The sequence below is a fragment of the Tamandua tetradactyla genome, chromosome 20 (genome assembly GCF_023851605.1).
Source record: "Tamandua tetradactyla isolate mTamTet1 chromosome 20, mTamTet1.pri, whole genome shotgun sequence".
In the NCBI taxonomy this organism is placed as follows: domain Eukaryota; kingdom Metazoa; phylum Chordata; class Mammalia; order Pilosa; family Myrmecophagidae; genus Tamandua; species Tamandua tetradactyla.
The window spans coordinates 53,061,572-53,088,993 of NC_135346.1; the positions used below are offsets into that span (position 1 = coordinate 53,061,572).

Sequence of the window (27,422 nt, forward strand, 5' to 3'; positions counted from 1 at the left end):
TCTTCTTTATCTTGACTGTAGTGCTCAATACACAAATCTAGCAGATGACAAAATCCTACAGAATTAAACACATACCCTTGTAGACACTAATAAGAATAAGTAAATGGGGCGGGCCATGGTGGCTCAGCAGGCAAGAATGCTTGCCTGCGATGCCAGAGGACCCGGGTTCGGTTCCCGGTGCCTGCCCGTGTAAAAAAAAAAAAGACAATTAAATGGGGAATAAGATCAGTGGATTGTATCCATGTCAACATCCTGGTTGTGATATTATACTGCAGTGATCCAAGATGTTACTATCGGGAGGGACTGTCTAAAGTATACGCAAGTATCTCTGTATTATTTTTTATAACTGCATGTGAATCTGCAAATATCCTAATTACATTTTTCATTAAAATAACTTCTATTGTTTTGCATTAAAAATTAGTGTTTTACAAATCCTAAGAGTTGCTTCCGGGAAACTTCTTTTGTTGCTCAGAAGTGGCCTCTCTCTCACTAAACCCAACCTTGCAAGGAAAATAATTACCCTTCCCCCTACATGGAACATGACATCTAGGGACAGAAGCTTCCCTGAGAACTTGGGGTGTGGCTACCAAGGACAAGCCTGATCCTGGCACTGTGGAATTGACAATGCCTTCCTGACCAAAAGAAGGGAAAAAAGTATAACAAAAGAAGTCATCAGTGGTGAAGAGAGATCAAACAGAGTCAGGAGGCTATTCTGGAGGCTACTGTTATACAGGTTCAGTTAGATAGTGCTAATTGCCATGGTTTGCTAAACCCCAACCAACATCATTACTGTTATCTCTTAAGAACACCTAGGGCTCAAACAGAGACTCTATGAAAGTTTCAGGTGCTAAGTTTGCTTTCCTGGAACTTATAATTTACAGAGGGTTCCTCGGCCAGAAAACACTGAAACCCAGAGGTACCAGCCTCTCCAAGATTATCAACTAATTACATCCCCCTATCCTTTAGTGTCGACACCCCTTCTCAACATGAAAAAGTCAGAACCGGCATTGCCTAAAGTTCCCTATAGACTGGAAGAAGGATCAAAGAAGGAGGAGTATGACAGAGAAAATAGGATTTCACAAATCTATATGACTCCTGAATCACTATATTGATATTTCTTCTAGTCTCCAGTGTTTTGGAGCAGCTAGAAGGAAAAATCTGAAATAGTTGAATGGCAACCCATTACAAACTCTGAAATCTGTCCTGTAACTAATTGGTGAGGTGTACTTTGAAAATTATTGCTTTTTCTTTTTTTTGTATATATGCTATATTTCACAATAAACATTTTTTTAAATTAGTGTTTGAGTAAAGTTTTGAAAATACAGGTGAACAGTGATAAAAAATCATCATGCTGAAATATAATCTTTTTTGAACTGTTTTTATTGTTAAATATAACATACATACAAAGAAAAGGGGGAAAAGCAATGATTTTCAAAGTACACATCAATAAGTAGATACCGAACAGATTTCAGAGTTTGTTATGGGTACATTCCACTGGTTCGGATTTTTCCTTCCATGGGAGATGGAAGTAGTTGTTGCTCTGGAGAGGCTGGCCCCTTGGCATTTCAGGATTTATCTGGTCCAGGGATCCATCTGGAGGTTGTAAGTTTCTGGAGAGTTACCTTAGTGCATGGAACCTTTGTAGAATCTTATAGAACACCCTAGGTGTGCTTTAGGATTGGCAGGATTGGCTTTGGTTGGGGTTTGGCAAGTTATGGCAAGTTATGACAGGTGGCAATGTCTCACTGATGCTTGTGTAAAAGTGACCTCCAGAGTAGCCTCTCAACTCTATTTGAACTCTCAGCCACTGATTGAAATATAATCTTTTGATGCATTTCTTTTTGGTCTTTGTTTTCACATTGATATGAAAAAAAAATGTGAAAGAAAGGGATAAAAATCAGGGTGGTGAGAAAGTGAGGGCCTTGCCACCTCTCACCTTCTGTGACATCAGAACTCAAGGTTGGAGGATGCTTAGTGACAAGAGGTGGGGGAGGGGAAAGCTGCCCATCTTCCTGTCAGGTGGGAGTGCCTGGTTCCACTCAGGCAGCCTGACCTGAGGCCATGGTGATCCAGCAGATGGGCAGTAGGGGGCGGTTGGTAGCTGAGCTGTTGGAAAGGAGAAGGGTCAGCAACTCTGAGGACAAGAAGCAGGTGAGGCCAGCCCTTTTTTTTTTCCCCACTCCATCTGGACTTCCTAACAGACTATAGGGCCCTCAAAGTCAAGAATGGGTCATCAGCCAAACTTTCCCTGGATCCCAACTTAAGTTCCTTAGGCACTTCTTGCTGAAGTTATTATAACACTATCTTATTTCATCTTCAGCATTGCTAGCAGGATGTATGCTCCAAGAGGGCAAGCTTTTAATTTTGCTTACTGCTATATCCCTTGTATCTAGAACAGTGCTTGACACACAATAGGTAGTCCATGAATGAATGAAGCAAAGTGGCACATCTGCATTGTAAAGCTCCTGGAGCTTATGTCAGGAAAAAATCATATGATATCTCAGTGGACACAGAAGCATTTTACAAAATTCAATACTCATTCATGTTAAATTCTCAGAAAACCAGTACTAGAAAGAGGCATGTTCAACTTTATAAAAGACAATAATGAAAAGCCTACAAGTAACATCACACTTAGTTGTGAAAAACCAAACTCTTTCCCCCTTGTAGCACAAGTTACAAGGTCAATATTAAAAAATCAATTACTGACTTCCGGAGAAGATGGCGGCTTAGTAAGACGCGCAGGTCTTAGTTCCTCCTCCAGAACAGCAACTAAAGAAACAGAAACAATACGAAACAGCTCCCGGAGCCACGACAGAGACCAAAAAGACAGCGTACCCCATTCTGGAACAGCTGAACGGGCAGGGAGAATCCGCTGCAGTGAGATACCCGAGGGGCGCGCGCTTTCCCAGGCCGGGGCGGCTGGCGACTGGGGTCCCTTCCACACACGTGGCTTTCCGGTCCAACTGGGAACGTTGGATAGCGGGGCCCTCCCGCCATGCTTGGCATCTTGGGCCAGCTGGGCAATTTGGACCGGCATTCACCCAAGCTGCGGTGGCCGGTGACCCCCCCCTCCACGCTCGGTTTCCCGGGCCGACTGCGAGATTCGGATTGGCAAGTTAAAGGAGCCACTGCATCTTTTACTGGTGGGACCTGCAGACAGACGAGCACCACGAGCGCCACCTACTGGGCAGGAAAAGAAAAACAGAGCCCAGAGATTTCACAGAAAAACCTTTCAACTAGCTGGGTCCCACACCCAGGGAAATCTGATCAAATGCCCAGACACCAGCAGAAAATAACGGATCACGCTCAGAAAATTGAAGATATTGCCCAGTCAAAGAAACAAACCAATAGTTCAAATGAGATACAGGAGCTGAGACAACTAATGCTGAATATACGAACAGAAATGGAAAACCTCTTCAAAAACCAAATCAATAAATTGAGGGAGGACATGAAGAAGACATGGGCTGAACAAAAAGAAGAAATAGAAAATCTGAAAAAACAAATCACAGAACTTATGGGAGTGAAGGACAAAGTAGAAAAGATGGAAAAAAGCAATGGATACCTACAATGGTAGATTTAAAGAGACAGAAGCTACAATTAGTGAACTGGAGGATGGAACATCTGAATTTCAAAAGGAAACAGAAACTATAGGGAAAAGAATGGAAAAACTTGAGCAGGGGATCAGGGAACTGAATGACAATATGAAGCGCACAAATATACGTGTTGTGGGTGTCCCAGAAGGAGAAGAGAAGGGAAAAGGAGGAGAAAAACTAATGGAAGAAATTATCACTGAAAATTTCCCAACTCTTATGAAAGACCTAAAATTACAGATCCAAGAAGTGCAGCGCACCCCAAAGAGAATAGACCCAAATAGGCGTTCTCCAAGACACTTACTAGTTAGAATGTCAGAGGTCAAAGAGAAAGAGAGGATCTTGAAAGCAGCAAGAGAAAAACAATCCATCACATACAAGGGAAACCCAATAAGACTATGTGTAGATTTCTCAGCAGAAACCATGGAAGCTAGAAGACAGTGGGATGATATATTTAAATTACTAAAAGAGAAAAACTGCCAACCAAGACTTCTATATCCAGCAAAATTGTCCTTCAAAAATGAAGGAGAAATTAAAACATTTATAGACAAAAAGTCACTGAGAGAATTTGTGACCAAGAGACCAACTCTGCAAGAAATACTAAAGGGAGCACTAGAGTCAGATACGAAAAGACAGAAGAGAGAGGTATGGAGTAAAGTGTAGAAAGAAGGAAAATCAGATATGATATATATAATACAAAAGGCAAAATGGTAGAGGAAAATATTATTCAAACAGTAATAACACTAAAAGTTAATGGACTGAATTCCCCAATCAAAAGACATAGACTGGCAGAATGGATTATGACCCAGCAATACCACTGCTAGGTATCTACTCAAAGGACTTAAGGGCAAAGACACAGACGGACATTTGCACACCACTGTTTATAGCAGCATTATTTACAATTGCAAAGAGATGAAAACAGCCAAAATGTCCATCAACAGACGAGTGGCTAAACAAACTGTGGTGTATACCTACGATGGAATATTATGCAGCTTTAAGACAGGCTAAACTTATGAAGCATGTAATAACATGGATGGACCTAGAGAACATTATGCTGAGTGAGTCTAGCCAAAAACTAAAGGACAAATACTGTGTGGTCCCACGGATGTGAACCGACATTCGAGAATCAACTTGGAATATATTATTGGTAACAGAGACCAGCAGGAGTTAGAAACAGGGTAAGATAATGGGTAATTGGAGCTGAAGGGATACAGACCGTGCAACAGGACTAGATACAAAAACTCAAAAACGGACAGCACAATAATACCTAATTGTAATGTAACTATGTTAAAACACTGAATGAAGCTGCACCTGAACTATAGTTGTTTTGTTTGTTTGTTTGTTTGTATCTTTTGTTTTTGTTTTTTTATTTTTCCTTTTATATATATATATTTATTATTATTACTATTTTAATTTTCTTCTCTATATTAACATTCTATATCTTTTTCTGTTGTTTTGCTATTTCTTTTCCTAAATCGATGCAAATGTACTAAGAAATGATGATCATACATCTATGTGATGATACTAAGAATTACTGAGTGCATATGTAGAATGGAATGATTTCTAAATGTTGTGTTAATTTCTTTTCTTTTTTTTAATTAATAAAAAAAAATCAATTACTTACCCTGGTCGACCAAGAAGAAGATATAAGATGCTCTAAGGTGACCTTCCCCCACAGACTCTTTGAACAACTCACAAAAAAGTGGCAGAGACATCATTCTCACAACTCCAGAAAACATTTAAATAATTGCAGTAACTGGATGAGTGCCAAATCAAGAAAATGCAGCTTTAAAAATGATAGGATAACTTCATGGCTCATCTTCTACTCTCTCCATGGTACAGTATGGAAACAGCCTATGCTCCATTTGTGGTTCCTGGTTCTGTCCTGGAGGGTAATCCTATGTGCATACTGGGGTTCCCAATGCCCATCCCAATCTATTAGATGGCAGCCTACAAGAGAAGGGAAACTCCTCTCAGGCTCACCCTCCCAGAACTTGCCTTGATGGCAGAAGGAGCTTGAAAACAGCTAAAGAAGTGTAAGAAACAATAAGTCAAAGTGGACTGGGGCAAAGTATTATCTGCTTTAAATCATAAAATAGAGCACTCAGAAGGGAGAGGGGGAGAGTGTATGTCACAAGAAGTAAAGGCATTTGAAACCCAGTAAATGGAGAAGTTCCTAAGGCCATGAGCAAGCACTAGCCCAGGACAAGATGCAGGCTCAGAAAAGACACAGAGGACCTTGCACTTAACATCCACCTCCATCCAATATTCGTTATATGATGGCTAAACTCTGAAGGAGACCACCAGCCAACATGGCCAATTTCAAGAATGTGAAATGTATTTTTTTGCATTTTTTTCTGTTAGCTCCTGACAATCAAGAAAATGTCTGTCATATCACTAGCTGAATACAAACTTAAGGAAAAGACAGTTCAGGAACTAAATCCCAGAGTTAACACTTTAAATTTTTAAAGTGTCGAGTACGCAACAAAAGATTGCAACACAAACAAAAAAAGAGAGGAAATGATGGGTTGTCCAGAGGAACAAGATAAAAATCTGGAAACCGTCAATGAAGAAGACCAGAATTTGGATATACTGGACAAAGACTTTTTAAAAAAATGTTTTTAAATGATCTTCGTGTATGTTCAAGGAGGTAAAGGAAAACAGGAAAAAAAAATCTAAGGATATCTGAAAAACAATGAACAAACAATACGAGAATCTCAGTAAAGAGAAAATTTTAAAAGAAACCAATTGGTTGAAAACCACAATAACTGAAATGAAAATTCCATGAGCATTTCAACAAAGATTGGAGCTGGCAGAAGAAAGAATCAGTGGACTTGAAGGCAAGACAATTGAAATTATTCAGACAAGGAGCAGGAAAGAAAAAAATGAAAAAGGTGAACAGAGCCTAAGATATGGGATACCATCAAGCATACCAAAATACACTTATGGGAGTCCCAAAAGGAGAAAAGAGAGAGAGAAAGGGGCAGAAGAAATATTGAAGAAATAATGGCAGAACATTTCCAAAATTTAATGCAAATGCATATTCATGGAGCATATCAAACTACAAACAGGATAAACTCAAAGAGAACCTACCCCAGATACCTGCTAGCCAAACTATTGTATGCCAAGGACAAGGAGAGTGGTTTTAAGAGAAAAAAGCAACATATTATGTTCAGGGGAATCCCAATAAGATTGTTTTGATTTCTCATCAGAAATCATGGGGGAAACAAGGCCAGAGGATGAACTATTTAAAGTGCTTAAACAAGACAATTGCCAAACAACAACTTTATGTCTGGTAATTCTCTCTTTCAAAGATAAGGGTGAGGGCTGTGCAACAGTGACTCAGTGGCAGAATTCTCCCCAGCCATGCTGGAAACCTGGGCTTGATTCTCAGAGCCTGCCCATGCCAAAAAATAAAAATAAAAAGTAAGGGTGAAATTAAGAAATTGTCAGATAAATAAAAACTGAGGGAAATCATCATTTATATCTGTCCTATTAGCAGTGGTAAAGGGAATTCTTTCGCCTGAAAGGAAAGGATACTAGAGAATGAATTGAAGTGACATAAAGAAATAAAGCTTTCCAGTAAAAGTACCCATATGAGTAAGTATAAATGCTAATACTTTTGTACTGTATTTTTTGTCATCCCACTTTTTACTCCTTATTTTTTGTTTCTTAGTAAAAAGTAATGATTGGAAATACAATGTATAAAGATATAATCAGTAATAAGTACAACAAAAGGTGAGGGGTGCCAGAGGGTACAGGAATAGTGTATGTGTATGCTATTGAATTTATATTGGTATCAAATAAGCTGTGATTGTTATCATTATAGGATGTTAAATTTAAGTCTCATAGTAACCACCAAAAAATATGAAATTTTATAGAGAAAGAAATGGAAAGAGACTCAAAATGGGCCACATCACAAAATTAAATAAATATGAAAATAAGAATTAACTGAAGAGTTGAGGGACAAAAAAGGTATAAGACTTAAAAGGACCAAATAGAAAAATGACAGAATAAAGTCATGCATTATCAACAGTTACTTTAAATGTAAATGGATTAAACTTTCCAGTCAAAAGGCAGAGATTGGCAGAGAATGGATTTAAAAGTTTGACCAAACTATATGCTGTCTACAAGAAACTCACCTTAAATTCAAGGACATAAGTAGGATAAAAGTGAAAAGATGGAAAATATATACTATGCATATAATAAACAAAAGAGAATTGGGGTGGCTATACAATATCAGATAAAATAGACTTTAAAGCAAAAAACTATTACAAAGGAAAAATAAGATCACCATATGCTGATATGCAACAAGTGTGAATATATATGCTCCTAATGGTAAAGCCCAAAATATATGAAGCAAATATTAACATATTTGAAGGGAGAAATAGAGTGTTCTACTTTGACAGTAGGACACTTCAATAAACCACATTCAGAATATCAGCAAGGAAACAGAAGTCTTGAATGACACTGTAAGCCATCCAGACCAAATAAACATAAATAGAATGATTAACCCAACAGTAGCAGGATACACATTTTTCTCTAGTACACATGGGTAGTACTCTGGGATAGACCATATGTCAAATCACAAAAAAGACTCAGTAAATTAAAAAATATTGAAATTATACAATGCATCTTCTCTGACCACAATGGAATGAAACCAGAAATCAATAACAGAGAGAATTAAAAGATACACAAATATATAGAAATTAAACAATGCAGTATTAAAGAACCAATAGGTAAAAAAAAGAAATCACAAGGGAAATTAGGAAAAAAAAAAAAGAAACACAACATGCCAAAACTTATGGGATGAAGCAAAGAAAAATTCATAATAACTCTAAATGCTTTAAATGTCTATATTAAAAACAATCAGAGACTTAACCTCACAACTGGAGGATCTAAAAAAAGGCAAATAGAAGGAAGTAAATAATAAAGATTAGAGCAGAGATAATAAGAATAGAGAGTTTTAAAAAATAGAGAGAATCAACAAAACCAAAAGCAGGTCCTTTGAAAAGACGAAGAAAATCAACAAACATTAAGATAGACTGACAAGGTAAAAAAGAGCAAAGATCGAAATAACTAAAATGAGGAATGAAAGGGGGACCATTACTACCAATCCCACATAAATAAAAAGGAATATAACAGAATACTATGAACAATTGTATGCCAACAAATGAGATAACCTAGATGAAATGGACAAATTCCTCAAAATACACAAAGTGTCTATATTGACTCAAGAAGAAATAGAAGGATGCACAAGTGATTCAGAAGTAGAATGCTTGTCTGCCATGCAGGAGACAATAGTTCTATGCCTAGCCCATGCACAAAAAAAAAAAAAAGGAGGAGAAGAAATAGAAGATCACAACAGAACAATAACAAGTAAAGAGATTGAATCACTGATCAAAAACTTCCCAACAGATATAGACCCTCTCATCTATGGACATTTGATCTTTGATAAGGCAGTCAAGCCAACTCACCTGGGACAGAACAGTCTCTTCAATAAATGGTGCCTAGAGAACTGGATATCCATATGCAAAAGAATGAAAGAAGACCCATCTCTCACACCCTATACAAAAGTTAACTCAAAATGGATCAAAGATCTAAACATTAGGTCTAAGACCATAAAACAGTTAGAGGAAAATGTTGGGAGATATCTTATGGATCTTACAACTGGAGGTGGTTTTATGGACCTTAAACCTAAAGCAAGAACACTGAAAAAGGATATAAATAAATGGGAGCTCCTCAAAATTAAACACTTTTGTGCATCAGAGAACTTCATCAAGAAAGTAGAAAGACAGCCTACACAATGGGAGACAATATTTGGAAACGACATATCAGATAAAGGTCTAGTATCCAGAATTTATAAAGAGATTGTTCAACTCAACAACAAAAAGACAGCCAACCCAATTACAAAATGGGAAAAAGACTTAAACAGACACCTACCAGAAGAAGAAATACGGATGGCCAAGAGGCACATGAAGAGATGCTCAATGTCCCTGGCCATTAGAGAAATGCAAGTCAAAACCACAATGAGATATCATCTCACACCCACCAGAATGGCCATTATCAACAAAACAGAAAATGACAAGTGCTGGAGAGGATGCGGAGAAAGAGGCACACTTATCCACTGTTGGTGGGAATGTCAAAGGGTGCAACCACTGTGGAAGGCAGTTTGGCGGTTCCTCAAAAAGCTGAATATAGAATTGCCATACGACCCAGCAATACCATTGCTAGGTATCTACTCAAAGGACTTAAGGGCAAAGACACAAACGGACATTTGCACACCAATGTTTATAGCAGCGTTATTTACAATTGCAAAGAGATGGAAACAGCCAAAATCTCCATCAACAGAAGAGTGGCTAAACAAACTGTGGTATATACATACGATGGAATATTATGCAGCTTTAAGACAAGATAAACTTATGAACCATGTAATAACATGGATGGACCTAGAGAATATTATGCTGAGTGAATCCAGCCAAAAACTAAAGGACAAATACTGTATGGTCCCACTGATGTGAACGGACATTCGAGAATAAACTTGAAATATGTCATTGGTAACAGAGTTCAGCAGGAGTTAGAAACAGGGTAAGACAATGGGTAATTGAAGCTGAAGGGATACAGACTGTGCAACAGGACTAGATACAAAAACTCAAAAATGGACAGCACAATAATACCTAATTGTAAAGTAATCATGTTAAAATACTGAATGAAGCTGCATCTGAGCTATAGGGTTTTTTTTGTTTTTGTTTGCTTGTTGGTTTGTTTGTTGTTGTTGTTTTTTACTATTACTACTACTTTTATTTCTTTTCTTTATATTAACATTTTATATCTTTTTCTGTTGTGTTGCTAGTTCCTCTAAACCGATGCAAATGTACTAAGAAACAATGATCATGCATCTATGTGATGATGTTAAGAATTACTGAGTGCATATGTAGAATGGTATGATTTCTAAATGTTGTGTTAATTTCCTTTTTTTTTTTCTTTCTGTTAATAAAAAATAAAAAAAAAATAAAAAAATAAAAATAAAAACTTCCCAACAAAGAAAATCCCAGGACCAAATGGATAAATTTTACCAAATATTCCAAAAATTAACACCAATTCTGCTCAAGCTCTTCAAAAAAATTGAAGAGAAGGGAGCACTTTCTAACTCATTCTATGAGGCCAGTGTCACTCTAAAATAAAGCCAGGTAAAAATACCTCAAAAAATTACAAATCAATATTCCTTATGAATATAGATGCAAAAATCCCCAATGTAATACTAGTAAAACAAATCCAACAGCACATGAAAATAATTATACATCATGATCAAGTGGAATTTGTCCCAGGTATGCAAGGATGGTTCAACATAAGAAAATCAGTTAATATAATGAACCACATTAATAGAATGGAGGAAAATCACAACATGATTGTGCTGATTTGAAAGGATTTATGTATCCTAGAAAAGCCACAACTTAATCCTAATCCAATCTGTGGAGCAGCCATTTCTTTTAACCCCTATTCAATACTGTATGTTGGAAACTTCATTAAGTTATATCCATGGAGATGTGACTCACCCAATTGTGGGTATTAACCCTGGGTTAGAGGGAAATATGACTCCACCCATTCCAGGTGGGTCTTGATCAGTTTACTGGAACTCTTTTTTTCTTTTTATTAATTAAAAAAAATTAACTAATACAACATTTAGAAATCATTCCATTCTGCATATGCAATCAGTAATTCTTAATATCATCACATATATGTATGATCATCATTTCTTAGTACATTTGCATTGATTTAGAAAAAGAAATAGCAAGACAACAGAAAAAGAAATAAAATGATAACATAGAGAAAAAAATAAAAATAAAAAATACAAAATATATATATAAAAAACAGAACAAACAAACAAAAAACTATAGCTCAGATGCAGCTTCATTCAGTGTTTTAACATAATTACATTGCAATTAGGTATTATTGTGCTGTCCATTTTTGAGTTTTTGTATCTAGTCCTGTTGCACAGTCTGTATCCCTTCAGCTCCAATTACCCATTATCTTACCCTATTTCTAACTCCTGATCGTCTCTGTTACCAATGACATATTCCAAGTTTATTCTCGAATGTCAGTTCACATCAGTGGGACCACACAGTATTTGTCCTTTAGTTTTTGGCTGGATTCACTCAGCATAATGTTCTCTAGGTCCATCCATGTTATTACATGCTTCATAAGTTTATTCTGTCTTAAAGCTGCATAATATTCCATCGTATGTATATACCACAGTTTGTTTAGCCACTCGTCTGTTGATGGACATTTTGGGTGTTTCCATCTCTTTGCAATTGTAAATAATGCTGCTATAAACATTGGTGTGCAAATGTCCGTTTGTGTCTTTGCCCTTAAGTCCTATGAGTAGATACCTAGCAATGGTATTGCTGGGTCGTATGGCAATTCTATATTCAGTTTTTTGAGGAACTGCCAAACTGCCTTCCACAGTGGTTGCACCATTTGACATTCCCACCAACAGTGGATAAGTGTGCCTCTTTCTCCGCATCCTCTCCAGCACTTGTCATTTTTTGTTTTGTTGATAATGGCCATTCTGGTGGGTGTGAGATGATATCTCATTGTGGTTTTGACTTGCATTTCTCTAATGGCCAGGGACATTGAGCATCTCTTCATGTGCCTTTTGGCCATTTGCATTTCCTCTTCTGATAGGTGTCTGTTCAAGTCTTTTTCCCATTTTGTAATTGGGTTGGCTGTCTTTTTGTTGTTGAGTTGAACAATCTCTTTATAAATTCTGGATACTAGACCTTTATCTGATATGTCATTTCCAATTATTGTCTCCCATTGTGTAGGCTGTCTTTCTACTTTCTTGATGAAGTCCTTTGATGCACAAAAGTGTTTAATTTTGAGGAGCTCCCATTTATTTCTTTCTTTCTTCAGTGCTCTTGCTTTAGGTTTAAGGTCCATAAAACCGCCTCCAATTGTAAGTTTCATAAGATATCTCCCTACATTTTCCTCTAACTGTTTTATGGTCTTAGACCTAATGTTTAGATCTTTGATCCATTTTGAGTTAACTTTTGTATAGGGTGTGAGATACGGGTCCTCTTTCATTCTTTTGCATATGGATATCCAGTTCTCTAGGCACCATTTATTGAAGAGACTGTTCTGTCCCAGGTGAATTGGCTTGACTGCCTTATCAAAGATCAAATGTTCATAGATGAGAGGGTCTATATCTGAGCACTCTATTCGATATCATTGGTCGATATATCTATCTTTATGTCAATACCATGCTGTTTTGACCACTGTGGCTTCATAATATGCCTTAAAGTCCGGCAGCGTGAGACCTCCAGCTTCGTTTTTTTCCTCAAGATACTTTTAGCAATTCGGGGCACCCTGCCCTTCCAGATAAATTTGCTTATTGGTTTTTCTATTTCCAAAAAATAAGTTGTTGGGATTTTGATTGGTATTGCATTGAATCTGTAAATCAATTTAGGTAGGATTGACATCTTAACTATATTTAGTCTTCCAATCCATGAACACGGTATGCCCTTCCATCTATTTAGGTCTTCTGTGATTTCTTTTAACAGTTTTTTTGTCATTTTCTTTGTATAGGCCTTTTGTCTCTTTAGTTAAATTTATTCCTAAATACTTTATTCTTTTAGTTGCAATTGTAAATGGAATTTGTTTCTTGATTTCCCCCTCACCTTGTTCATTGCTAGTGTATAGAAATGCTACAGATTTTTGAATGTTGATCTTGTAACCTGCAACTTTGCTGTACTCATTTATTAGCTCTAGTAGTTTTCTTGTGCATTTTTCTGGGTTTTTGACGTATAGTATCATATCATCTGCAAACAGTGATAGTTTTACTTCTTCCTTTCCAATTTTGATGCCATGTATTTCTTTTTCTTGTCTAATTGCTCTGGCTAGAACCTCCAACACGATGTTGAATAATAGTGGTGATAATGGACATCCTTGTCTTGTTCCTTATCTTAGGGGGAAAGTTTTCAATTTTTCCCCATTAAGGATGATATCAGCTGTGGGTTTTTCATATATCCCCTCTATCATTTTAAGGAAGTTCCCTTGTATTCCTATCTTTGAAGTGTTTTCAACAGGAAAGGATGTTGAATCTTGTCAAATGCCTTCTCTGCATCAATTGAGATGATCATGTGATTTTTCTGCTTTGATTTGTTGATATGGTGTATTACATTAATTGATTTTCTTATGTTGAACCATCCTTGCATACCTGGGATGAATCCTACTTGGTCATGATGTATAATTCTTTTAATGTGTTGCTGGATTCAGTTTGCTAGAATTTTATTGAGGATTTTTGCATCTATATTCATTAGAGAGATTGGTCTGTAGTTTTCTTTTTTTGTAATATCTTTTGCCTGGTTTTGGTATGAGGGTGATGTTGGCTTCATAGAATGAATTAGGTAGCTTTCCCTCCACTTCAATTTTTTTGAAGAGTTTGAGCAGGGTTGGTACTAATTCTTTCTGGAATGTTTGGTAGAATTCACATGTGAAGCCGTCTGGTCCTGGATTTTTCTTTTTGGGAAGCTTTTGTATGACTGATTCAATTTCTTTACTTGTGATTGGTTTGTTGAGGTCATCTATTTCTTCCTGAGTCAAAGTTGGTTGTTCATGCCTTTCTAGGTCCATTTCATCTACATTGTTGTATTTATTAGTGTAAAGTTGTTAATAGTATCCTGTTATTACCTCCTTTATTTCTGTGAGGTCAGTGGTTATGTCTCCTCTTCCATTTCTGATCTTGTCTATTTGCATCCTCTCTCTTCTTCTTTTTGTCAGTCTTGCTAAGGGCCCATCAATCCATGGTTGATGGGTTGATGGTTCTATTTTCTCATAGAACCAACTTCTGGTCTTATTGATTTTCTCTATTGTTTTCATGTTCTCAATTTCATTTATTTCTGCTCTAATCTTTGTTATTTCTTTCCTTTTGCTTGCTTTGGGGTTAGTTTGCTGTTCTTTCTCCAGTTCTTCCAAGTGGACAGTTAATTCCTGAATTTTTGCCTTTTCTTCTTTTCTGATATAGGCATTTAGGGCAATAAATTTCCCTCTTAGCACTGCCTTTGCTGCGTCCCATAGGTTTTGATATGTTGTGTTTTCATTTTCATTCACCTTGAGATATTTACTAATTTTCTCTTATAATTTCTTCCTTGACCCACTCGTTGTTTAAGAGTGTGTTGTTGAGCCTCCACATATTTGTGAATTTTCTGGCACTCTGCCTATTATTGATTTCCAACTTCATTCCTTTATGATCAGAGAAAGTGTTGTGTATGATTTCAATCTTTTTAAATTTGTTGAGACTTGCTTTGTGACCCAGCATATGGTCTATCTTTGAGAATGATCCATGAGCACTTGAGAAAAAGGTGTATCCTGCTGTTGTGGGGTGTAATGTCCTATAAATGTCTGTTAAGTCTAGCTCATTTATAGTAATATTCAAATTCTGTTTTTCTTTATTAATCCTCTGTCTAGATGTTCTGTCCATTGATGAGAGTGGTGAATTGAAGTCTCCAACTATTATGGTAGATGTGTCTATTTCCCTTTTCAGTGATTGCAGTGTATTCCTCACGTATTTTGGGGCATTCTGATTCGGTGCATAAATATTTATGATTGTTATGTCTTCTTGTTTAATTGTTCCTTTTATTAGTAGATAGTATCCTTCTTTGTCTCTTTTAACTTTTTACATTTGAAGTCTAATTTGTTGGATATTAATATAGCTACTCCTGCTCTTTTCTGGTTGTTATTTGCATGAAATATCTTTTCCCAACCTTTCACTTTCAACCTATGTTTATCTTTGGGTCTAAGATGTGTTTCCTGTAGACAGCATATAGAAAGATCCTGTTTTTTAATCCATTCTGCCATTCTATGTCTTTTGATTGGGGAATTCAGTCCATTAACATTTAGTGTTAGTACTGTTTGGATAATATTTTCCTCTACCATTTTGCCTTTTGTATTATATATATCATATCTGATTTTCCTTCTTTCTACACTCTTCTCCATACCTCTCTCTTCTGTCTTTTCGTATCTGACTCTAGTGCTCCCTTTAGTATTTCTTGCAGAGCTGGTCTCTTGGTCACAAATTCTCTCAGTGACTTTTTGTCTGAAAATGTTTTAATTTCTCCCTCATTTTTGAAGGACAATTTTGCTGGATATAGAAGTCTTGGTTGGCAGTTTTTCTCTTTTAGTAATTTAAATATATCATCCCACTGTCTTCTAGCTTCCATGGTTTCTGTTGAGAAATCTACACATAGTCTTATTGGGTTTCCCTTGTATGTGATGGATTGTTTTTCTCTTGCTGCTTTCAAGATCCTCTCTTTCTCTTTGACCTCTGACATTCTAACTAGTAAATGTCTTGAAGAACGCCTATTTGGGTCTGTTCTCTTTGGGGTGCACTGCACTTCTTGGATCTGTAATTTTAGGTCTTTCATAAGAGCTAGGAAATTTTCAGTGATAATTTCTTCCATTAGTTTTTCTCCCCCTTTTCCCTTCTCTTCTCCTTCTGGGACACCCACAACACGTATATTTGTGCGCTTCATATTATCATTCAATTCCCTGATCCCCTGCTCAAGTTTTTCCATTCTTTTCCCTATAGTTTTTGTTTCTTTTTGGATTTCAGATGTTCCATCCTCCAGTTCACTAATTGTAGCTTCTGTCTCTTTAAATCTACCATTGTAGGTTTCCATTGTCTTTTCTTCTCTTCTACTGTGTCTTTTGATCCCATAAGTTCTGTGATTTGTTTTTTCAGACTTTCCATTTCTTCTTTGTGTTGATCCCATGCCTTCTTCATGTCCTCTCTCAATTAACTGATTTGGTTTTTGAAGAGGTTTTCCATTTCTGTTCGTATATTCAGAATTAGTTGTCTCAGCTCCTGTATCTCATTTGAGCTATTGGTTTGTTCCTTTGACTGGGCCATATCCTCAACTTTCCTGGTGTGATCCATTATTTTTTGCTGGCCTCTGGGCATTTAATCAGATTTCCCTGAGTGTGGGACCCAGCAGGTTGAAAGACTTTCCTGTGAAGTCTCTGGGCTCTGTTTTTCTTATCCTGCCCAGTATGTGGTGCTTGTCTTTCTGTGGGTCCCACCTGAAAAAGATGTTGTGGCTCCTTTAACTTTGGAAGACTCTCGCTGCTGGGTGTGTGGTGGAGACAGAGGAAAGGTTGTAGGTTGGTTTTAATGACTTCAAATTGTGAAGTCCTGGGATCTGAATTCCTTGAGAGAGGGATTCCACCTGAGTTGCATTTCACCCCTTCCACGGGGAAGGTTCAGGTGGTAGAGAGCCCTGAAAGCAGCCTGTTTCTGCATTCGGGGCAGTTGTAACCTGTGTAATCCCAGCGCTGAGCCCAGAGGCAATGAAGCCTACGTAGAAACAGCCGCAGAAGGCTCTGTTTCCCCTCCTTTCCTCTTTTTCAGTTAGCCCAATCGGCGACTTCCGCCTTGATCAGTTTCGCCTGAGCTGAGGGCCTATATTTAGTAGTCAGAAGTTGTTCATTAATGCCACTATTAGTGTTAGGTTGGGCTCAGTCTCTACTACTGTTGGAGACTCTTTCCTTTCCCTCCGGGAAGTCACCTGTGGGGGAGGGGCGCCAACCGCCGTGGCTTGGGGGACCGCTGATCTGAGGCTCCCAGCCGGCCCAGGAAGCCACACGTGGGGAAGGGTCACGGGCCGCCGCTGCTTGGGGAACCGCCAGTTCAAAGCTCCCAGCCGGCCTGGGAAGCCATGTGTGGGAGGGCCGCCGTGGCTTGGGGAACCACCGATCCAAGGTTCCCAGCCGGCCCGGGAAGCCGTGCGTGTGGAAGGGGTTCCAGTCACCGGCCACCACGGCTTGGGGAACCGCCACTCCGAGGCTCCCAGCTGGCCTGGGAAGCTGTGCGTGGGGGAGGGGCGCTGGCCACCGTGGCTTGGGGAACCCAGTCCAAAGCTCCCAGCCAGTCCGGGAAGGAGGGAGGGAGGGGCTCCGGCCGCCAGCCACCGCGGCCCAGGGAAGCGCGCGCCTCTCGGGGACCTCACCGCAGCAGAGTCTCTTAGCCGGTCCAGCCGGTCCGGAATGGGGTACGCTGAGTGTCTGGTCTCTGTCGTGGCTCCGGGAGCTGTTCTGTACTGTTTCTAGTTCTTTAGTAGTTGTTCTGGAGGAGGAACTAAGACCCGCGCGCCTTACTAAGCCGCCATCTTCTTTACTGGAACTCTTTAAAAGAGGAAGCATTTTGGAGAAAACTTCAGAATGACAGAGTATCAGAGGCATGGACAGCAGCCAGAGACCTTTGGAGATGAAGAAGGAAAATGCCCCTAGGGGAGCTTCATGAAACAAGAAGCCTGGAGAGAAAGTAGCAGACATTGCTATGTTCATCATGTGCCTTTTCAGTTGAGAGGGAAATCCTGAACTTCTTCGGCCTTTCTTGAGTGATGGCAACCTCTTGTTGTTGCCTTAATTTTGGATGTTTTTATAGACTTGCTTTAAATGGGACATTTTCAAGGCCATAGAACTGTAAACTCGCAACTTATTAAATTCCCCTTTTTAAAAGCCCTTCCATTTCTGGTATATTGCATTCCAGCAGCTAGCAAACTAGAACAATAATCATATCAATTGATTCCTTTCCTGAATCCATTGATTCAGAATCCAGCACTGTTTCTTGATAAAAACACTTAGAAAACCAGAAATAGAAGGAAACTTCCACAATATGGTAAAGGGCATATATGAAAAACACACAGCTAACATCATATTCAATGGTGAAACATTGAAATTCTTTTCTTCCAAGACAAGAAATAAGGCAAAGATGTCTACTGTTACTACGTTATTGAACATTGTACTAGAAGTTCTAGCAATTAGACAAGAAAAATAAATAAAAGACATCCAAATCAGAATGAAAGAAATAAAATTTTTCCTATGATGAGGACATGATCCTATATATAGAAAATCCTGAAAATCCACAATGAACTTACTGGCACTGATAAATTAATCCAACAAAGTGTCAGGGTACAAGATCAACATGCAATAATAAATAGTGTTTCTATACACTCATAAGAGACAATCTGAAGAGGAAATCAAGGAAAAAAGTTCATATACCATAGCAACTAAACAAATATGTAGGAATAGATTTAACCACTGATATGAAGGACTTATACATGGACTGCAACATATTGCTAAAAAAAAAAAAAGCAAAGAAGATCTAAATAAATGCAAGGATATTCTGAGTTCATGGATTAGAAGACTAAATATTGCAAAGATGTCAATTCCATCCAAAGCAGTTTACATATTCAACACAATTCTGATCAAAATTCCAATAATCGTCTTGCAGAAATGGAAAAGCCAATCATCAAATTTATATGAAATGGTAAGGGGACCCAAATAGTCAAAAATATCTTGAGAAAAAAGAATGAAGTTGGAGGACTCACATCTTCTTCTAAAACTTATTACATATTTTCTGTAGCACACTATCTAATTTAACCTATTTCAGCAGTCTATTCACAAACAACATAATTACATGGAACCTTGAATAGGGAATGAGATCTTGTTATTTTGTACAGATTAATGTAAAACCCTGATACATCCCAAAATAATTTGGGCACAAAATAAAAAAGTGTCTGCAAAGTACCCTTGAGGGACTTGAGAAAGATGTGGAAATATTGAACTTTCCCACCTGGGGAATTCCTGATGCTCTCACAAGCACTGAGAACTACCAATTTAACAAGCCAAGCCTGAATCTTGGGGTTTGCCCTTATGAAAATTATTTCTGCAAAACAGAAGCTAAGCCTAGTTATAATTGTACCTAAGAGTCACCCCCAGAGAACCTCTTTTGTTGCTCATATGTGGCCACTCTCCCTTAGCCAATTTGGCAAATAAACTCACTACCCTCCCCATGACATGAGATGCAACTCTCAGGGATGTAAATCTCCCTGACAATGTGGGACATGACTCCCAGAGATGAGCCTGGCCCTGGAATCGTGGTATTGAGAAAGCATTTTTTTCCCAAAAGGAGGAAAAGAAATGAAACAAAATAGGCTTTCAGTGGCTAAGAGATTTCATATAGAGCCAAGAGGTCATTCTGGAGGTTACTCTTTTGCATTATATAGATATTTCTCTTCAGCATCTAGTGTATTAGAATAGCTAGAACAGTTTCAGGTAAATACCTGAAACTGTTGAACTGCAATCCAGTAAGTAGCTTTGTATAACTATATAGCTTTTACAGCGTGCCCATGTGATTGTGAAAACCTTGTGACTGACACTCCCTTTGTCCAGTGTATGGACAGATGAGGAAGAAAATAAAGACAATAAATAAATACTAGGCAGGTGGGGGTAAGGGATATGGGAGGTTTCATGTTCTTTTTAAGTTTTATTTCTATTTTGGGGAGGAGTAATGAAAATGTTCTAAAAATTGATTGTGGTGATGAATGTAGAACTATATGATGATACCGTAAGTCATTGATTGTATACTTTAGATGATTATAAATGTATGTGGGTATATGTCAATAAGATTGCATTTAAAAACATCACAAATCTACACTAATAAAAAACAGCATGGTACTGGTATAAGGACATACCAATGGAACTGAACTGAGAATTCAGAAATAATACCTCATACTTATTACCAATTAATTTTTCACATAGGTGCCAAATCCACTCATTTGAGGAAAGAACAGTCTCTTCAACAAATGGTGCCAAGAAAACTGGATGTTCACATGCAAAAGAATGAAGATGGAACCCTACCACCCACCATATATAAAAAATCAACTCAAAATGCATCAAAGACCTGAATATAAGAACCAGAATCATAAAAATCCTAGGAGAAAACCTAGAGAAGCATCTTCAGGATCTTGTGTTAGGCAATGGTTTCTTAGACTTTATATCCAAAGCACAAAAGAAGAAATAGATAAGTGAGACCTCATTAAAATTAAAAACTTTTGTGCAGCAAAGGACTTCATCATTAAAGTTAAAAGACAACCTACTACAGAATGAGAGAAAATATTTGGAAAATATCTGATAAGTGTTTAATATACAGAATATTTTAAAAATCACACAACTCAACAACAAAAAGACAAACAGCTCAATTTACAAATGACCAAAAGGCTTGAACACACACTTTCCCAAAGAATATATACAAATGTCCAAAGATCCCATGGAAAGTATGTTCAACATCATCAGTGATTAGAGAAATGTAACTCAAAACTACAGGGAGATTCTATTTCATACCTACTAGAATAGCTACTATTAAAACAGCTGAAAATAACAAGTGTCGGAGAGGATGTGGAGAAATAGGAACACTCATTCATTGTTAGTGGGAATGTAAAAGAGTTAGCTATTGTGGAAAACAGCTTGGCAGTTTCTCAGAAAGTGAGTGTGGAATTACCATATGACCCAGCAATCCTACTTCTAGGTATATACTCAAAGGAAATGAAAGCATGGGCTCAAACAGATATTTGCACACTGGTGTTCATAGCAGCATTATTCACAGTTGCCAATAGATGGAAGCAACCCAATTGTGCCCCAAGAGATGAATGGATAACCAGCAAGTTTGTAGCACAGAACACTGCATCACTATAAGGGCTTACGTGACTGGACGGTGGCCCCATTTGAATGCTCCGGAAAACAGCTTCTCAGGTCTTCAGTGTTCCCTGGGAAATTTCTAACACTGCTTTTGTGAAAAGTTTGTCATTTCATACTCCATACACTAGAGTTGCCATCACTGATCCCTGTTTTGCCAGCTTTTAAACTACTTGGTCAAAAATCCTGCTTTCCAAAGGCAGAATTCTCGCCTGCTATGCCGGAGACCCAGATTCGATTCCCGGTGCCTGCCCATGCAAAAAGGAAAAATCCTTCTTCCTTAAAATATAAAGAGTTATAACATCTCAAGCTTTTTCTTTTCCTTTTTAATGATGCCTGCATTATCAGAGTATTCTAGCATTCTTTCTTTTGTTTGACATATAATCAGGTACAACACTTTTATTTCTTTGAGCTAAGAGTATATTTTTATTTTACTAAATGCTACACTATAAAGACCAAATTCTTAAGTGCGCTTGTGCAGCTCAAAACTAAAAATATATTAAGAAAATAAACACTGGTCTAGATGTAGGACACACTTAAAACAAGTTTTACTTTTGGTTGTATTTTCCTTTGTATATTATAAACATTTATTTAACTTGTTGCAATTTGAAGGAAAAAAATTCCAAAATGTACGCTCAACAACAATCATTAAAATGTTTGCCGTGTAAACAAAAAAAAAAAGAGAAGAATGGATAAACAAAATGCAGTATATATACACACGAAGGAATATAATTTGGTCATAAAAGGAATGAAATTCTGATACATGGATGAAACTTGAAGACTTCCATAAAGCCAGACACAAAAGGACAAATAATCTAAGATCTCACAGATGTGAAATACTTAGCATAAGCAAATCGTAGAGTCAGAAACTAGAATTCAGGCGACCAGGGTCTGAGATGGTGTTCTAGTTTGCTAGCTGCTGGAATGCAATATACCAGAAACAGAATGGCTTTTAACAAGGGGAATTTAATAAGTTGCAAGTTTACAGTTCTAAGGCCGAGAAAATGTCCCCATTGCAACAAGTCTATAGTAATGTCCAATCAAAGGCATCCAGGGAAAGATACCTCGGTTCAAGAAGGCCGATGAAGTTCAGGGTTTCTCTCTCATCTGGAAAGGCACATGGTGAACACAGTCAGGGCTCCTCTCTCAGCTGGAAGGGCACATGGCAAATACAGCATCATCTGCTAGCTTTCTCTCCTGGCTTCCTATTTCATGAAGCTCCCTGGGAGGCACTTTCCTTCTTCATCTCCAAAGGTTGCTGGCTCGTGGACTCTGCATCATGGTGCTGCAGCATTCTCTGCTCTCTCTGAGTCCCTCTGAGTCTCTCATTCTCCAAAATGTTTCCTCTTTTATAGGACTTCAGAAACTGATCAAAACCCACTCAAATGGGTGGAGACATGTCATCCTCTAATCCAGTTTAACAACCATTCTTAACTAAATCACATCAACCAGGGAGATGATCTCATTACTGTTTCAAACATACACTATTGAATAGGGATTATTCTACCTTTAAGAAATGGGATTTATATTAAAACATGGCTTTTCTTAGGGGGCATACTTCCTTTCAAACCAGCACAGATGGGTACAGGGAATGGGAAGACTTCCTGTTTGGGCTGATGGAAAAGTCTTGGTACAGATGGTGTTGATGATAGCACAAAACTGTGAATGTAACTAGCATCATTGAATTATATATTTGAACATGGTTAAAAGGGAACATTTTAATTTGCATACATTTTACTAGAAGAGAAATTTTTTTAAAAGCATAGGACTGTACAACATAAACAGTGAACCCTAATATCAACACTGGACTATACTCAACGGTATAATTATAGCAGCAATGACATATTATAGTACAGTATAGAATAAACTGGTATAGTATAGGCAATAGTATAATTATAATTAATATCATACTATTATAATTATAGTAGTAATGTTTCATCAATTGTAACAAAAATACCACACTAACAATAAGTGTTAATAGGAAAATCTGTGTATGAGACGAGGCATATATGAGAACTGATTTTCTGTACACCTGATAATTCTCTAATAAAAAAATCAGAGAAAAATCTATTGAATTTCTATAGACTAGCAACAAAAAATTGGGAAATAAAATTTTAAAAACAATGCCATTAATAGCCCAAATAGCCCATAATACCATCAAAACCATAAAATACTTTAGAATGATATGTAAGACTTCTACATTTGAAAACTGCAAAACATTGCTAAGAGAAATGAAAGAAAATCCAGTGAAGACATATGCCATGTTTGTGGATGGTTTTTAAGATGTTCCTTTTCCCCAAATTTACCTATAGATTCAATGTAATCCCTCTCAAAATCTCAGCATTTTTTCTTTAGAAATTGATAAGTTGACTCTAAAATGTATATGAAAATGCAAAGGACCTGGAATAGCTAAAACAAGTTTGAAAAAGAACAAAGTTAAAAAATTTATATTACCTGATTTCAAGTTTTACTATAAAGCTACAAAATCCAGATAAAATAGTACTGGTGTAAAGATAGATATATTGTGATTTTCACATTCTTAATTTTTTGAAGAAGATGATCCTAATAATTTTGTTTTTAAATTGTATTATTCTATAAAACGATCATGTGCATTTTTGTTTTGTTTATAGCATTTGCATTATAAGAGCTATACCATCTTTTTCAGCTAGCATTTTATCCTGTCAACTTAAAGAAAGAAAATTTTATGCATAAACGCTGTAATAAACATTATGCAATGAGAAAAAAAAAAGATAGATATATTGATCAATGAAGCAAAATAGAGTCCAGAAATAGACCCACAGATATATGGTGGATATATATTTGGCAAAGACTCCAATGTAATCCAATAGGGGAAAATGGTCTTTTCAACATATAATGCTTGAACTATTGGATATCCATATGAAAAAAAAAAAAAGAAACCTCAATTCCTATTTCACACTGTATACAAAAAGTAATTCAAAATGGGCCACAGATCCAAATATAAAAGCTAAAACAATAAATCTACAGGAGAAAATAAAGCAGGAAATCTTCATAACCTAGGAATAGGCAAAAAATTCTTAGATTGTGTGCAAAAAGCATGAACCAAAACGAAAAAATAATTGGTGAATATATGCCATCAAAATTGAAACCTTTTCAAATAACAATGGCAAGAAAATGAAAGAGCAAGACACAAATTTGGAGAAAATATTCACAATACAAAACTATAACAAAGGACTTCTATCTGAAATATATGAAGAACTCTAATAACTTACTCAATAATAAGACAAATAACCCAATAAAAATTGAGCAAAAGACTTTAATAGACAAGCCATAAAAGAGAATATATGAGGTTATGAATGGCCAATAAGTAAATGAAAAGAAGCTAAATATCATTAATCATTAGGGAAATTCATACAAAACCCAGATGCCTAAATCTAAATCAGTCGGTAAAAATGCCTAACATTAAAAAGGCTGGCAATACCAAGTGTTGGCAAGGATATGGAGCAACTAGAACTTTCATATATTGCTGGTAAGAATGAGAATGGTACAAAGGACTTGACTTGGAAATTAGTTTAGTACTTTGTTATAAACATATACTTACCATATGACCCACCATTTGCACTGTGGGATATTATCCCAAGAGAAAGGAAAACACATGCCCACACAGAGCTATGTATGCAAGTATAAAATAAATAAAACAGCAGTTTTATTCATAGTATCCCCAAATTGGAAGCAATTCAAAGTCTATCATGGATGAACAGATTCATTGTACCATATTTGTACAATAAAATACCACGCAGCAAAGAAAGCGAAAACAGAAAAACATGAATTCATCTCAAAAACATTATGTTGAAGGGAATGGTGAAAAAGGGAGGAAATTCAACTTCCCCAAGTAGAGAATTCTTGATATTCTCACAAGCAGTGGGGACAATAAAAGCTATAGTTTGAGCCCCGAGTCTTGGGGTCTGTTCATATGAAACTTAACCCCACAAAGAAAACGTCAAGCCTACTTAAAATTAGGCCTAAAAGTCACCCCCAAGAGAACTCCTTTTGTTGCTCAGATGTGGCCTCTCTCTCCAGCCAACACAATAAGCAAACTTACCGCCCTCCCCCTGTCTACATGGGATACGACTCCCAGGAGTGTGGACCTTCCTGGCAACGTGGAACAGAAATCCTAGAATGAGCTGAGACTCAACATCAAGGGATTGAGAAAACCTCGACCAAAAGGGGGAAGAGCAAAATGAGGCAAAATTAAGTGTCAATGGCTGAGAAATTCCAACAGAGTCTAGTGGTTATCCTGGAGGTTATTCTTACGCATTGAATAGATATCACCTTGTTATTCAAGAGGTAATGGAGAGGCTGGAGGGAACTGCCCGAAAATGTAGAACTGTGTTCCAGTAGCCATGTTTCTTGAAGATGATTGTATAACTATATAGCTTTCACAATGGGACTGTGTGATTGTGAAACCTTGTGTCTGATGCTCCTTTTATCTACCTTATCAACAAATGAGTAAAACATATGGAATAAAAATAAATAACAGGGGGAACAAATGTTAAAATAAATTTAAATTAAAATGCTAGTGATCAATGAAAGGGAGGGGGTAAGGGGTATGGTATGTATGGATTTTTTTCTGTTGTCTTTTTATTTCTTTTTCTCAATTGATGCAAATGTTCTAGAAAATGATCATGATAAATATGCAACTATGTGATATTGTGAATTACTGATTATATATGTAGAACGGAATGATCATATGCTAAGAATGTTTGTGTTTTTTGTTATATTTTTTAATTAAAAATTAATTTTAAAATTAGTAAATTAATTTTAAAAAACATTATGCTGAGCAAAGAAGCTAAACACAAAAGAATATATACTATGAGATTCCATTTACATAAAGTTAAAGAACAGGCAAAACTCCATAGTGACAGAAAGAAGATTAGTGTTTCCTTCTGGGCTGAAGGGGGGCAACCCACTGCAAAAGGACATGAGGGGACTTTCTAGGATGGAAATGTTCTATATCTTGATTAAGGTGTAATCTATAAGCACAGATATTTGTCAAAACTCATCAAAACTGCACATATAAATACATGCATTTTATTGTATGTAAATATATGATAAAATTGATTTTTTTAAGGATCAAATAAAACTGAGATGAAGGGTGAGAACAAAGGTGAGCCTTCCTTTTCAGAAGGGGAAAATGGAGAGGAAATACAAATTAAATGTCAGTAATTGCCATGTTATCTGCATCTACAATGTTTGGGGTTTGTAGTAACCATGGGTGGCTCAGATAACTAGGGAAGAAGTTAAGTTCTATAAACTACCTTATAGCATCCCATGTCTGGCCCTGTGAGAAGGGCACAGATGTTCCCCCTGAACTCACCCTCCTCTTCCCTCCTCCTGCTCTTGCTCCCCAGACACTGGTGGCCTTGCTGGTCTTGGTGCTGTACTTGGGCACATGGATATCAGGTGAGCATTCGGTGTCTCCAAGATAGGAGAAACGGAGTCCGCATGGAGTGGGGAAGGGTATTCTAGAGATGGCTGCATGCCAAGGGGGTGTCCACAACCTGCTCTCCTTCCCCACTTCAGTCCACTGGGATGACCAACAATGTTCATTCCAACTAAAGAGTTCAGTTACCATTATTAAGACTTGATATTTGTGCCTTGTTTCAGGAAAAAGTTGGGAGATGTCAGAAAGGATCAGAGAATGTAACTACCCCCAAAATCCTGTGACTTCCCAGGTAACACATACAGGGAGATGCTGAGGGGGTAACAAACTTGACTGAGGAAATCTGGAAAGGCTTCCCAGGGAGCACCATTGATCAGTTGAGTCTTGAAAGATACATAGAAGTTGGCCTGGTGGTAAAAGTGGGAAATGGGTATGAATGAAGAGCCAGTACAAAGGCTCAGAGACATGAAAGAGCCCAGGAAACCTCAAAGCCAGTGGTCAGGTGGTCCCACAAGAAAAAGCTCAAGATGCAACTTCAGTGTCTGCCTTTCAGGGCCTTGAATATGAGACCAGTGAACCCTCAGAAAAGCTGATAAAGGTCTTCAGGAGCTGGTTGAAGGAGAACTTGCATGTTCTCTTGGAGAAGCTGGAAGAAGAGGTACGGGAGCTGGAGCAGCTGGTACGAGACCTGGAGGAGTGGCTAGATGCACTCCTGGGAGAGGCAGACCTGGAAGAGCCCTGCTCCACCCTCAAAAGTCACTTGTGAGGAGCTGGGACCTGGGACAGACAAAGTATGGGCAAGGGCAGTTCCCAGGGCTCCTCTGTTAAGTAGTGAACTCTGACACTTGAAGTTCAAGGCAGGCAGGAAAATAAAGTAG

General features: G+C 37.5%; 1 protein-coding gene and 1 long non-coding RNA gene across 2 annotated transcripts in view; one reads left to right on the plus strand and one right to left on the minus strand.

Annotated features, from left to right (window-relative positions):
- LOC143664605 (uncharacterized) overlaps nucleotides 1–27,422 on the minus strand; it is a 46,170-nt gene that overhangs the window by 14,275 nt on the left and 4,473 nt on the right. The window lies entirely within an intron of this gene.
- On the plus strand, nucleotides 1,972–27,422 carry SMIM23 (small integral membrane protein 23). The gene is made up of 4 exons (XM_077138101.1): nucleotides 1,972–2,151; nucleotides 26,513–26,564; nucleotides 26,769–26,836; nucleotides 27,098–27,422. Exons 1-4 carry the CDS (start codon nucleotides 2,062–2,064, stop codon nucleotides 27,308–27,310), a joined length of 423 nt encoding a protein of 140 aa, XP_076994216.1. The 5' UTR covers nucleotides 1,972–2,061; the 3' UTR covers nucleotides 27,311–27,422.

Coding starts and splice junctions, on each gene's coding strand:
- SMIM23 (XM_077138101.1), top strand. CDS start 2,062: ATGGTGATCCAGCAGATGGGCAGTAGGGGGCGGTTGGTAGCTGAGCTG. Junction 26,565..26,768: donor CTTGGGCACATGGATATCAG/GTGAGCATTCGG, acceptor GCCTTGTTTCAG/GAAAAAGTTGGGAGATGTCA. Junction 26,837..27,097: donor AAAATCCTGTGACTTCCCAG/GTAACACATACA, acceptor TCTGCCTTTCAG/GGCCTTGAATATGAGACCAG.